The sequence below is a fragment of the Poeciliopsis prolifica genome, unplaced genomic scaffold (genome assembly GCF_027474105.1).
Source record: "Poeciliopsis prolifica strain line A6 unplaced genomic scaffold, Auburn_PproV2 SCAFFOLD029, whole genome shotgun sequence".
NCBI lineage: Eukaryota > Metazoa > Chordata > Actinopteri > Cyprinodontiformes > Poeciliidae > Poeciliopsis > Poeciliopsis prolifica.
This window is the reverse complement of record NW_026562404.1, coordinates 5817769-5831621: the sequence shown is the minus strand read 5'-3', so window position 1 is coordinate 5831621 and position 13853 is coordinate 5817769. Positions and strand designations below refer to the sequence as shown.

The following is a 13853-nucleotide window of genomic DNA, read 5'->3' as shown; positions in this document are numbered from 1 at the left end:
GGAACAGACGTAGCTTCATTGCACGTTACAGTGTTATCACACACAATCACAAGGTTATGACAGACAGGATGGATGACAAACTGATCACAGACACATCATACCGTCAACAAATCCTGATTCCTCTAAAGAAAACAAGAGGACAAACACTTTTTAACTCATTTTATTTTTCTTGTTCACTGACTTTAATTTTGAATGGCACGCTAAACAAGTTGGAAATGATCCCCAAAACTATCGGTGACTACTTCTTCTTCTTTTTTTTAAATATCCTACAGTATGAACTGAAATTAATAACGTTGTGCAGCTTTATTTAAAGCGCAACCTGGACTAAAAGCCTTGAAGGATCCTTTCCCACTCGACCTTCGCTTTTATATCATTTATTTATTTATTTTATTTTTTTCACAGTAAAGTGGGCTTATCATCGCATGGCAAGCAAATTAATTTAGAAATGTAAACCGATTGATCATAGTGAGCGATATTCAATACATTAGGTTCCAAACCGCAGAAAGTGACACATAATTGGTGATGAAGCACACAGAACCGTGTCATGATGTCATTGCCCCTTACAGCGGTTCATCCGAAGGTCAGGCGGGCAACTCCAACTCTACTGTGTGGAGGTGCAAAAAAAAAAAAAAGAGTGCTGCTTTTCTTCTTTTACTCCTTCACTTTGATCTTTGAGTCCTTCTTCCACTTCATCCTTCTGTTCTGGAACCAGATTTTGATTTGCCTCTCGTTGAGGCACAGGCTGTTGGCGATCTCTATGCGCCTTCGGCGGCTCAGGTAGCGGTTGAAGTGAAACTCTTTCTCCAGCTCCAGAGTCTGGTAGCGGGTGTAACTGGTCCTGGATCGCTTACCCTCCGATTCTGAAGCAGTATTAAAACATGTCAGCGTTCAGGAACATCATGATGCACAAAACTTTCGCATTTCAACCGAGTTTCAGCCATGTATGTCATTTCAAGCGTGACTTGCTCACTCAGAGAATATCACACGGACAGAAACAGTCGGCACGATGCAGTAAAACCTCAATATTGGTCATGCAACCACTTTTATTGTTTAAAGTATGAATAAGAAGAAAAATAAATATTTCTCAATAGACTCTGTTTAGCTGCGACGAATCAAAGAACAGTTTGTGGGCCTCCGAGTAAAGTTATACAACAGTAGCGCAGCGGAACATCACGGTAAGCGAAACCAACATGGGTCCTTAAAGATGCACTTAAGCTGATGCAAGCTTGTGTTTCCCCAACTGTTTTGTAATTTATAAACTTGCGCAGCATTGCTATGTAACGCAACGGGCCTATAGCCGCCGGTTATTTCGATTAATCCAACATTCCTGCTGCGTGTTTTCTTTGCCAGTCTCGGGTCTTGTTTTGTAGCTAATGCGTTTACAATCTTCTTTGCAGCTAAATTGTCTGCCAGTATAGCTTTGGAGCCACGAAGAAGGAGCATGTCTATTGAAATCTTTCAGAGGTGAAGAGTTCACGATTGGGTCAGGGCACTGGTGTGTCCCAGAGTTCAATCAAAGGCTAAAGCTTTTTTTTTTTTTTTTATTACTATTATTATTTTCCCTCCTTGGGGATGCTGGAAATTCAAAGGCATGTAGACGAGACTCAAGAACTCTACAATTACTATTATATAGCTGGATTTGTACTATTATTTTGCCGTTTTATCATATTTTTGTTCTCTTATCCAATTATTTCACCATAAATCACAGCACAGATCACCCCTTCACCGTAACAGAGCAGGTTTACGAGCAATAGATGCCTTTGTCATAAAATTTATGACCGCGAGTTTTTATTATTTCCTGCTTTTGGCCTATAAAACTCAAGAGGGACAGTGGAGCGAGCGAAACCAAGTGTTGCTGCGTTAAGAGCGAGCACCTAAATCGCATTCTTTTTGTTTGCTTTTTCGTTTTCTTTTTTAATAAAACAAGTAAACTTTACCGTGGCTCATGTGCAGTTTTGTCATCCAGGGATAAATCTGCGGCCGCTGTTCACTGTCCTGACGCTGGTGCATATTTGGGTTTCTTTTCACTGTCTGAGCCCTTTCCGTGTTTTGGTCGCCCTCCTGGCTCCTGTTGCCTCCGCGTTTGACGCCTCTCTCCGGGTCTCTGTCCGCACCTCGTCCGTACTCGAGCGCGCTCGCCTCCAAGAGAGAGCCGCCGGAGAGCATGCTTATTTGCGGTCCGGGCGGAGGATCCGTGCTGCCACGCAGGCTAGTTTTGATCTCCTCCCGATGCGCTGAGGTCGTTGGGACGGGACAGGGGTAAATCCCGTTCACGTTAACACCCTTATAGCGGCTGGACGTGCGCCCAGATCCATCGAAAGTAAACATGCTGTTAGCAGAAGTTGTCTCCCTTGTTTGCCCAAAGCTGGAGCGCTCAACATGAGAGTTCATTTCAAAACTAATTCTACCCACCAACACTTTCTTTTCAAACTACATGTGGTACGAGGCTCGCGGGTATTTGCTGTTTTTTGTTGCTCATTGCTTTTTCTTTGTAGCCTCTAATGGAAAACTCACAGCTGTCTGTCCTAAAGAAGAAGAAAAAAATAATCCAGGATTTATAGGTGGAGTAGGCTTTGGTATCTTTTCTCTCTTTTTTTTTAATTCTTGATCCGGAGCGCACTGCCCAAATATGGGGTATTTGTATGCGATCACGTGCGTGTGTTGGCCAGTCATAAATTGGCTTGATACTCAATGGGGATATTGATGAATAGGAGAAACGTGTCCGGTAAACTTTGAGCTGTTTGGTTGTTGGGGACGAAGAGAGATGGCGGGGGTTGGGGAGGGGGGGATCTTTGCGTAAAAAAAGGGCAGGACAGTAAGACAAGAGCGTCATCTGGTGTCTGGAATGGAGCAGGACGTGTCAGGACGTGTGCCATGGACGCGCTTCGAGGTCATGAGTAAAAATAATATTAATTATTATTGTTGTTATTAAAAAAAAAAAAAGAAGCAGTAGCTTTTTGATCGTGTATTGACTTTGTCAGTTTAATAAACGTGAACCACAACATTAACAACAACAACAACAACAACAACAATAATAATAATAATAATAATAATAATAATAATAATAATAATAATAATAATAATATATTCCCCAGAACTCTTCAGTGTTCTCCCAACATTAAAACGTTACTCGTACAGAGACCAAAGTTTGCGTTAAAATAATCACTTCTATCTGTCCACCCCTTTCTAATCTTCCAAATCCGCATCATTGCAAAACTTGCTGTTTCTCTGGAACTGGCTCTAGGTTTTGCAAACCCCTCTCATTTTTGTGATCAACTCGTAAAACTTGCCTCATAACAGCACATTTGTCCGCCCAAACAGAGTAATGCGCACAGCAAAGACCAGACAAGGATTCAAGTTTTACAAAGATTTTATTTACTGATACACAAATATGACAACAACAAAAAAACAAAGACATGAAATCATAACACTCAAAAGGTGAAGAATTACTCGTGTACAAATCTGTCTCACAGCAAATTAACAAAAAGGAGCATATTGTGTCAAATGATTCAAAGAAGAAGTGGCGCTATTCCTTTACGTTATCCTGCGCCAAAAACCAAGCGGCTAAATGCACAGCTTTTGCGGAATTTGCATAATATGCTGTTATGCTACTTTTATTATATATATATATATGTACATATATATATACAAGCTTGAGGGTCAACCGTGCAACTTTAATCTTTTTTTCTCTTTTTTTTTTCTAAATGTGTGGACAGTTCAAGTACTACTTTGCATTGTGTTCCTTGGAACGCCGTGGAATGTGCATGTGCATGAGCAAAGTCAAACCAACACTGTATTTGGTGAGGTGATCAAAGAGTTCACAGTGAGGAATTGGTTTGTGGGTAAATACAGAATTTTTTTTCCTGGTGTTTGGAAAAAATACCAGGAAAATAATACTTCTTTTTCTTCGTTCGTATTATTATTATTATTATTATTAATATTAATAATAATATTTTTTTTCACAATACATGTGAGACATTGATATTTATAATATTGATAAAACAAACACATTAGTGCTCCAAATGTCACAGAGATCAAACTGTGGATGGAATAATGTTTTGAATATTTAGTGCTCCACAACTGCTGTGGTCAAGATGAGATAAAGAGCAGCGGGTAAAACCATCATGCAGTGAAGTCAAGTCTTTATAGATTTTTTTTTAGGTAGTTATGTTGGACTTTCATGGTCATGAGGTGACCCCCCCCCCAACCTCCCTCCCCTCTCCTCTCCACTTCCATGCACACACACACACGTGCTATTCTCCCCCAGTTATTCCTTTTTCTTGTGTTCATCCTTCCCTTCTTCCGCTGCGCTCCCACTCCGTTCCTCCTCCTGAGCAGCTCCTGTCTGTTCACTTCCAGTCACCGTGGAGGTCAGGTTGCTCTCCTTCTTCCACTTCATGCGCCGGTTCTGGAACCAAATCTTGATTTGCCGCTCCGTGAGGCACAGCGCGTTGGCGATCTCGATGCGTCTGCGCCTGGTCAGGTAGCGGTTGAAGTGGAATTCCTTTTCCAGTTCCAGCGTTTGGTAGCGAGAGTAGATCTGACGTCCCCTGCGCCTGTCCGTCCCGTAGCCCACTCCTGCTGGAGCACAAAGTAAAAGGCACAAATTTACTCCCTGATTATAGAACTACTTGTCAGGATTTACAGCATGTGGTTTAATCTAAATCTGCAGGGAGACGCGCTTTGGAATTTAGCTGATAGAGGAAGGGCATATTTACTTTTTTTTAAAATGCAAAATTATTAAATCGTTTTAATCCAGTTTCTCTGTTTCAAGTCACCAGTTATTATCACCACAGTAGTGTTAAAATGAAAGCTGTTTGTTTGCACATGTTAAGGCCCATCTCACAAATCGAGCAGATACAGTAATGTTTTATGGGGCCATAAAAAGTAACTTACTCTCTTGGTAAGACATATCGTAAAACTGGCCCATTTCCCTAATTTATTTGGTCGTAGTAAAACTCACCGCTGTGTGAGTTCATGCGCTGCATCCACGGGTAGATCGGGATGTTGCTCTTCTGCTCCTGGGCTCCTGCCCTCCCCTGATCCAGACTGTACTCCTGGGCAATGTGGCTCTGCGAGCCGAGTCCCATGTTTGTCTGCCTGCAGCTTGGCAGGACGTCCTTGTCCTGGAGGAACACGTTGGATCCGTACTCGTACTGCGCCCGACCGGAGCCGAACACCACATTCTCCTGAGGGGAGTAGAAAGGGGCATATATCCGATTCTGGGTCACAGCGGCGCCGTACGACGAAAAATGTCTCACTGTGTCATAGGTGGTGGAGTTCAGGGGAACGTTGGGCAGAACCTCTTGACCACCGGACAAATGGCAGGAGAGCGACGGGTTTGCGAAATAAGAATTCATACCTTGCTTGTAACCCTTCTCTCCAACTCTTCCCCACTTCTTTATCGGGTCTCTTTTCAATCTTCCTTCTCCAGTAAATCTCCCTCCCGCCTGTGTCAAGTCAACCAACCACACCTTCCTCCCCAAAAAATCGCCCGTATTTTCCCCCCTCTCGAGTTGCTTGCCTCTGCTGCGTGGTCGCGGGGCTACTTTTGAGGATTGAATATTATTAATTTCCAATCTCCGGTTAAGACGCGAAAAAAAAAAAAAAAAAAAAAAAAAAAAAAAAGCCCGAGTGTAATAGCCGAGGCTTGGCTCGGTGAGAGACAATATGACAACGTCAGCTGACCGTTCCCGACCAATTGAGAGGCGGGAAGTTGAGGCGAAACTGTAGCTTTTAGCTCAGAGCTGCGCTGAGCGTTGGTGCTAAATGCCGATAAACACAAGACAGACGGCAAAGTACGAGCGCACCATCCAACTCGACTGGATGGGAAGGTTGTCTTGTTTCATTTTTTATTTGGCCCGATTTTAAGAGAAAAAGAGAAAACCCATGCACGGGCACCATCCAGGAAGAGAAACAGGAAATATGAATAATTTTTTATTTTTTTTTATATCAGGCTCAAAATATGCTCATTAGAAAATACCACCATGAAAAAAAATAAATAAATAAAAAAACTTGCAAGATATCAAGACAAATATTAGTCATATTGCTTATCTTTAAAAAAAATCATAAAAAAGCCTAATAAACTCCTGATCATTCCTTTGGGTATAAAATTCTCAGCATGTGATCACCTTTGTGAACGTGGACTAAAGACGGGGGTGATTGTGCTCGGGGTAAGAATGCGTTTAGGGTCTCTCTTCTGTGAGGACAATAAAACAAGTGACGTTCCCCAGCTCACCAACAACTGTCTCTCTGCAGCAAAAGCCCAGCAAAACTCAGGGAAGAAATGAAAAGCACTGCACAGACATTGGGTATGGACGGAGCAGGGCAAAACAGGCTCTTACAAGCTGATATGAGAGCATAAATTATCCGTTAAAATGAAAAAGAAGAAGAAGAAGAAGAAGAAATTTACTTAATCGCACACCACTCCCCCCCCCCCCTCCGCCCCGCACCGGCCCCCACCGGCCCCTCCAACTGTAACCAGTGCGTCAAAAATTATTGATTAATAAAGTACCAGACCCAATGTGAAGTTTGTATGGCGAGGAGTCATAATCTTGATACAGATGTTTCTGAGTTTTTGCTTTGTTCTGAGTTAACCTCGACGTTCCTGCAACACACACTCACACACTCTCTCTCTCACACACACACACACACACACACACACACACACACACACACACACACACACACACACACACACACACACACCCACACACACCTAAGCACACAAGCACAGACCCTCCCTCCCCCCCCCCCCCCCCCACACACACACACGCACACAGGAGTAAACACTAACTGATAATTATCTGTGCATCAGATTATGCTTTTGCGAATTACTCGGAGGGTGTTTTGGGAAAAACTTCCAGCCATTTCAGGGTGAAATGGACTGCTTTTAAATTGTTTAAAAAAATGCAATTCATCGCAAGATACAAATGCTTATTTTCCGTTTTATTATCATTAGGAGTTTTTTTTTTTTTGAGAGAGAGAGAGAGAGCGCATTATGTCTGACCAGCATCTCATTGACCCCCAATTTAAATGCTTTTAAACTAAATGGAAAATATACAAATAAAAAAAGAAAAAAAACAACAACTTGCATGCATGCACTTGAAACGACAATCCGCATCATCCCTTCGTTTTGCAACGAGCCATAATTGATACCAATAAAATAATCGATAAGGCCATTGAAAACGTCTGCTTTAGCCCAGTCGCTCTGGCTGGAGCGGCCATGCTGGTTCAGTTCATTGATCTTATCCAATAAAAATAAATACGAGTTGCCTGAAATGTACAACCCTGCTCGTCCTGTTGTTTTCTGTAGAAGAAGGGGCGCAATCCTAAAAATAAAAGACCATAAAAAAGAGAAGACAACAAAAGAGGAGGAAGTGGACGGTGCAATAAAGTTTCCCTTCACCCTTTCATGACCATATGTGACATCCGCGCATCACACTGACGAGAGGCAAACAAAGCACAGAAAACTTACCATGCAACGCAGCACAATTCCTGTTTTGCTTATTTAATTTATTTATTTATTTTGCATAAATGAAAGTATCTCGAATGCAGTTGGAATCAGGAATTGCGGAAATTGTTGTTCTTGAGAGTACCGTCACCAAATAAAGTTGGAATTGTTGTCTCGCAATTAAAAAGCAGGACTAAAAACCGCACAGGAAAGGAAAATATGTGCTTTCATGGCAAAACTATAACATTTCATCCTCATAAAACCAGAGGCATTGCGATGTTTGCCACGAGCTAACAAGCAAATTTTCCTTATTAGCGAACACACAATGACAATACAGGATTTATATGGTTGATCGCGTCTCTTAGATCACACGGAGCTTTGTATCATACTGAAAATGTTATTGTCTTCAGTGTCTAAATGCTAAATATGCCTCAAATTCTACCATTTCCAACACATGACAAAATCCATCAAATTGTTCTATATTAAAATAAAAAATCAGAAATATCCCTTCTGAAACTATTTTGGTTTTTCCACACGCGTTAACCCCCCTCCCATTCTCCGCTTTCTCCCCCCACTCCAACCTCCCTGTCTCGTTGTTGCTCATACACAAACAGGAAAAACACGCGGGTCCGTGGAGTCGAAGGCTGTAAATTAAAGGGTCCAGAACAGTGGAGGCAATGTGCGGACTGGAATGCAGCAGAGGTTGTGTCAGTGTGTAGAATCAGAAAGGTCATTCTTTCCCCAGAGTTTTAGTGTTTTATTGCGGCCCGTGAGGCAAATCACATGCACGCATTTGGGATGGACGGCGGGGAGGACGCCGTTTGGTCCACATTTGCCAGATTTACTTTTTTTAAAAGGGACATTTGGAGTGGACTCAAATGTGAAAAGAAGGTTTAAGGGTGGGGAAAGTGTCCAGTCCATTATGTTCTTATAATTTAGATTATTTTCCCCCGGATTATAATTCACAAGATTTAGATAGTAAGATGTTCTGATAATTTGTGGTTATGCATATTGCGTGTTATTATTATTATTATTATTATTATTATTATTATTATTATTATTATTATTATTATTATTATTATTATTATTGTTGTTGTTGTTATTATTATTATTATAGTTTTTATCCAAGGCTTTAATCACTTCCTAAGGTTTCCAGCCCTATCTCCCACGCCCCCCCAGCCCCACATCAGAGAACCTAAAGCTTTCCTTTTACTCACTCGCAGACAGAGCCAACTTTCAAACGTCACGGCATAACTCAGCATTAGCTCCACGGGACCTTTAAAATTCCTACATTATCAGCTATGATTAAAAACACAGCGATGGAAGCAAACTCTCAGCCCCGACGCTTTTCTCCTGTTTCCCCCTCTCCTCGCTTCTAATAAGGACTTATTCCCATACTAACAATGTAAAGCTCCTCCATAAGCACTTTGCCGTGGCCGGTCGGTCCAATTAATGCCCGGAAGTGTTCGACTTTATGCTCGTTAAGCACTCAGGAAGCTGTTGCCCAATGAGCACATGTTGATCCACACGTCATAAATTATGACCATTAGCGGGGGGCAAAATTTTGGGCCCTGTCGGGATTTGCAAGTGAGGTTCTAAATGCGGTGACGCGGACAGATTCATGACTTCATGGAGTTTTACGTGAGCCATCTCTGCTTTAAGAAAGAAAAACAAAGAAAGAAAGAAAAAAACCCTACACCGCTAAACAATGGACTGTGCGTTTTCCCTCTTATTTTAAACGAAGATGAAACCAAATTGCATTCATTAAATGGCAACTCCTTCCTCTCTCTCTTTCTTTGCAGGGAGCGCCGGGGCTGCAGCAGGACACGCTCCACTTCACCAGCAATGTTCCACAGGAAAAAAAGAAAAAAAAATCACCCCGACGTGTAACAGTAAGCTTGTACGGATTTACAGAGACTCTTTTTTTTGTTGCAGAAATGATAATTTACGTGCTTGAAAGTGATAGCAGTAGCAGCAGGAGCAGCAGCAGCGTCATGGAACACACGAAGCCACTTCATCACACAGCACAATGTTTTGTTTCAGAAACGTTATTAAAACAAAGAGAAAAGATATATTTCAAAGCTGATTAACAACAACAACAAAAAAAAGACAAAACAAATGTTTTCAGCTTTAAAAATGCCCCTCCTGAGTAATGCCCCTCCTCCTGTACTCTCTGCCTCTTTCTCCCTCTCTCTGTCTCTCTCCCACACACACACACACACACACACACACACACACACACACACACACACACACACACACACACACACACACACACACACACACACACGCACACACACACACACACACACACGCACGCAAACACTGTGCTAGTTTAGAGGTATTTTTAATAATATTTTCTCAATAATTAGACTTTGTGCATGACACTTCATAATACAAGTCCAATTTTTGTATTTTGGCTCCTGTATTTTTACATTGTTCACTCTATGTGAGCAAGACAGACTTTATCCTCTGCTGTGTATTGTTACATCAAGAAAGGTACAAGATGTTATTATTATTATTATTATTATTATTATTATTATTATTATTATTATTATTATTATTATTATTATTATTATTATTATTTAACTGAGGTATACTAGGATTTTATACCATCCAGGTCATGTTACAGTCTTAAAATATGTTGAGAGGATATTTTCCCTCATTGGTCATGCCATGTCTATTGATCTGAAGCACATAGTTTTTTTCTGTGGGAAAGAGGATTATTTACATATAGAAAACAACTAACTTAAACATACTTGAACGTTTTATTCTAGACTTTGGCTTTTCAAAACAGTTTTTGCTTAAAATGGATGATGCTATTTCTTTGCATTTGTTTTTGTTTCTGTATGTTTTGCTTGAGATGTCTGGTTTAAACTATTCTCTGCTGACTCAGAAAAACAAGGTTGATTTTAATATTTCCAACTTTATTATTATTATCATTATTATTTTTGTTGTTATTATTATTACTATTCAAATGCTTGTAATAGTTGTATTTTTTGTTATATATATATATATATATATATATATATATATATATATATATATATATATATATATATATATATATATTTTTTTTTTTTTTTTTTTTTTTTTTTTTTTTTTTTTTTTTTTCAAAATCGAAACAGAAACCACAAGGAAGAAGAGCAGATCTCCCATGTTGACAATCGAGAACATCAAATCAGTCTCTGAAGGACACTCCTTTGTAGAAGCCTGACTGAGCAGCAACATGCTGGCAGCGGTCTATCAGCTGGGTCAGCTGACATCCGCAGTAACCCTCCGCCGAAAACCAGTAGGCGTAAACAACAAGCTTCAACACAAGCCCAGGCATATATCCGCTTTAGGTCACTAGGGGGCACTGTTGGGACCTTTCTCTTTTCTTTTTTTAATCCACACATTATATACTACATATGCATATGTGCTTATGTGTGCGTCTATGGCATAAACGTGGCCGGTGTTGCTCATAGATGTCAGTCTCTAAACCGGTGGCAACAAAGTGAGCGCGCAGGAAATATTTAAAGGAGCTCGGCCAGCTCTGAGAGTAATTCGTCAGTGCATGGTCAGAAGGGCCTATGAGTGATGAGAAAGTTAAGTATCAGGGAACTGTTTATCACAACAGAGAGGCACTGCACTTCTTAAATGCTGAAAAGATCAGCCGGCAGGCTCACCCACACGCAGGTGCGCACACCAGCAAGGATCATGGCCAGCGCTCCGGGCATCTGCAGGTCAGGTCAACTACACTCATAATGGACGCCTTCAACTTCTAGGATCTTACGTGTGCTCTCTCATTATTCACCATTTCAGACCAGCAGCAGCAACAAACACACACAAAAAAACAAACAAAAAAAAAACAATGAAGATAAGCAAACGAAGTAGAAGGGTGCAATCCTACCTGAGAGGCTCTTAATAGTTTGTGGTCCGGAACTGTTGTAGGGTCAGTGTGGCGAAGGGGGCGAGAGCAGCACAGCGCGCATCTTCTGTTTTGTCGACAAGGAGCTCTGTCTGCCGGGAAAGTATTTTCTTGCAGGCTTGCTTGCTCTTTTTGCTTTCCCAGTCGCGGTTTTATTGCCTCCAGAAGAGGAGGAGGGGGGTGGCAAAAGAGGGGGAGAGATCATCGCAGGCAGCGGCTTGGCATAGGCGGCGACTGTCCCGAAGATCCCACCGCCAGGAAGTCGCGAAGATCGGGTGAATATGTGACACGCAGCCGCACCCCAGAAACGGCCGAGCTGGATTTGTTTTTACACCAACTGCGGGGCGGAAACAGACGTCTCTGCGCTCCTTGCATTTTAGTCGGCCGCTGATACAAGGGAAGGAGCAGAGAATAGACAACAGCATAAAGTTCATGTTCATAGAGCCTGGGCCACGTGGGTCGCTCCAGCCAATCGCAGCCAGGGTTCAGTCGTAAACTTTTATTACTCAGCTGTAAATTTCTTCCCTTTAACAACCAGGAATGTTTGCACCCATCTTTTACTTCCCGTTTTTATGATGGGACAAAACCAAAATCTGCAGCGCACCACAAGAACCGTAAATATGCTGATATTCCACATTAAGTTACATTTCTGAAATTTGAGCAAAATCCACCACTTCCCCCTACAAGGTGCACAGAAATACTGCCCACCACCTCACCCTCCAAAAAAGCCACAACAAATAAAAAAAAAAATAATTAAATAAATAAAATGAGAGTGTAAGGGAGGTGATTTATAGATGGAGGCGATTTGAAAGGAATATTTATATTAGTATTATTATAACACTTCAACATTATGGCATCTCTGACTAGGTTGACAGCCAAGTTCATCTGATATAAGAAATTCAACATCAACAAGCTTCTCCATAAATAAGGATACCAAAACAAAAATATTTTCAGAGTGGATTGAGTAATAAGCAAAGTTCTGTAATGGTGAAAAAAGTGAAATATTAGACAATCTTAGGCTTAAAATCTAATGGTGGTGGAGGCTTTTTTCTCTCTCTCTCCTGACAACATGGTGCACATTTTGAACGTCACTTTTGTGAACAACAAACCTGAGCATTTGTAAATTAGAATAGCCTATATATATATATATATATATATATATATATATATATATATATATATATATATATATAATATATATATAGTAAACGCTGTGGTAACTCAATCCTTTGTCCGCTTTTTCATTTTTTCTCAGAATCCTCTGAGTCATCGAAACACACGGGAGCAATCAAAACCAAGATGAGGGCAATACTTTAAATTAAACCATTCCACGCGCTCAGAAAGATTTCGTCCTCTTCTGGTCGCACTGACACGAGAATAAAACGACACTTGTGATTTCATGTGCAACATCACGTCTGAAACAGAGGGTAACTTCTCTCACAGGCTTCCCGGATGCAGGCCGTGTTCTCCCCTCTGCGCTGAAAGAAGTGCGGGCCTTTGCGAGACGGGTCTTTACACCCCAATAAAGTTTACTGCAGGTACACTAAACTTTATAGGTAATATAACGCTCTGCTTCAAAAAAAAAAAAAAAAAAAGAGAGAGAGAGAGAGTGAAAGAAATAGAGAGAGAGAGAGAGAAACGGACACAGTGTGACGTACAAAGGAGAAGAAGAATTTGGCTTTGGGGCACATTGCATGTTTGGGGATTATTTTGTGTTTAGATTTTCAAGTTGGCAAAAATAATAATAATACAAAAATGAACCAACGTGAGGTTCGGGAAAGAAATGGCACAATGCAGGGAAATGACAAACTGGAGATATATGCGGAGACATACTGTTCGCATGAAAGATTTCAGGTTAAACCGAGTGAGAAAAAACAAAAACATAAAGCTATGCTCAACTGGAAAATCAGGTTGTACCCATTGGGGTTTTGATGCCTAAATGACAAGGTTTTGACGCCTAAATTACACACACACACACACACACACACACACACATATATATATATATATATATATATATATATATATATATATATATATATATATATATATATATATATATATATATATATATATATATATATATATATATATATATATATATTAAGATGGGCTAAAGATAGTTTAATATTTACTATATAGATTACCCTAAGTATTAAAAAATTGAGAATTTAAGAGTAAGCAAATAACAAATTTCAACAAATAATAAATAACATTCAGGAAAGCAGAATTATTTTTTCCCCTCCTGGATTAAACTTTGTTATACACAGGAGGTGGGGGAAAATCCTAAAATCATCTAAAAGTATAAAAGCTGAAATAAAAAGAAAACTGCTTCACGAGATCAAACAACGGTATGGGTCTACAAAGCATACATTTACATTCTTTGAATTTGCATCGACACTATCCCGTGTGTAGGGTTTGGTTGTATTCAAATAATTTGTTAAAGATATTGGAAAGCGTGTAAAACACACAACTCCAGAAGGGGTTAAG

The 13853-nt window shown here is 40.4% G+C and overlaps 2 protein-coding genes across 4 annotated transcripts; both read right to left on the bottom strand.

The window, feature by feature from the left end:
* Nucleotides 1-144: 144 nt before the first annotated feature.
* Nucleotides 145-2908, bottom strand: hoxc5a (homeobox C5a). Its single transcript, XM_055049415.1, has 2 exons — nt 1938-2908; nt 145-860 (listed from the first exon to the last, which is right to left on the bottom strand). The coding sequence occupies exons 1-2, from the start codon at nt 2389-2391 to the stop codon at nt 652-654; spliced, it is 663 nt and encodes a 220-aa protein (XP_054905390.1). The 5' UTR covers nt 2392-2908; the 3' UTR covers nt 145-651.
* A 444-nt stretch (nt 2909-3352) lies between these two features.
* hoxc6a (homeobox C6a) lies at nt 3353-5595 on the bottom strand. 3 transcript variants are annotated; one of them, XM_055049414.1, is made up of 3 exons: nt 5262-5595; nt 4964-5189; nt 3353-4581 (listed from the first exon to the last, which is right to left on the bottom strand). In XM_055049414.1, exons 1-3 carry the CDS (start codon nt 5358-5360, stop codon nt 4268-4270), a joined length of 639 nt encoding a protein of 212 aa, XP_054905389.1. In that variant the 5' UTR covers nt 5361-5595; the 3' UTR covers nt 3353-4267. The 3 variants fall into 3 exon arrangements, with proteins under 3 accessions (XP_054905389.1, XP_054905387.1, XP_054905388.1); XM_055049412.1 differs by having other exon boundaries at nt 4964-5595; XM_055049413.1 differs by having other exon boundaries at nt 3353-4578; nt 4964-5595.
* Nucleotides 5596-13853: the final 8258 nt, after the last annotated feature.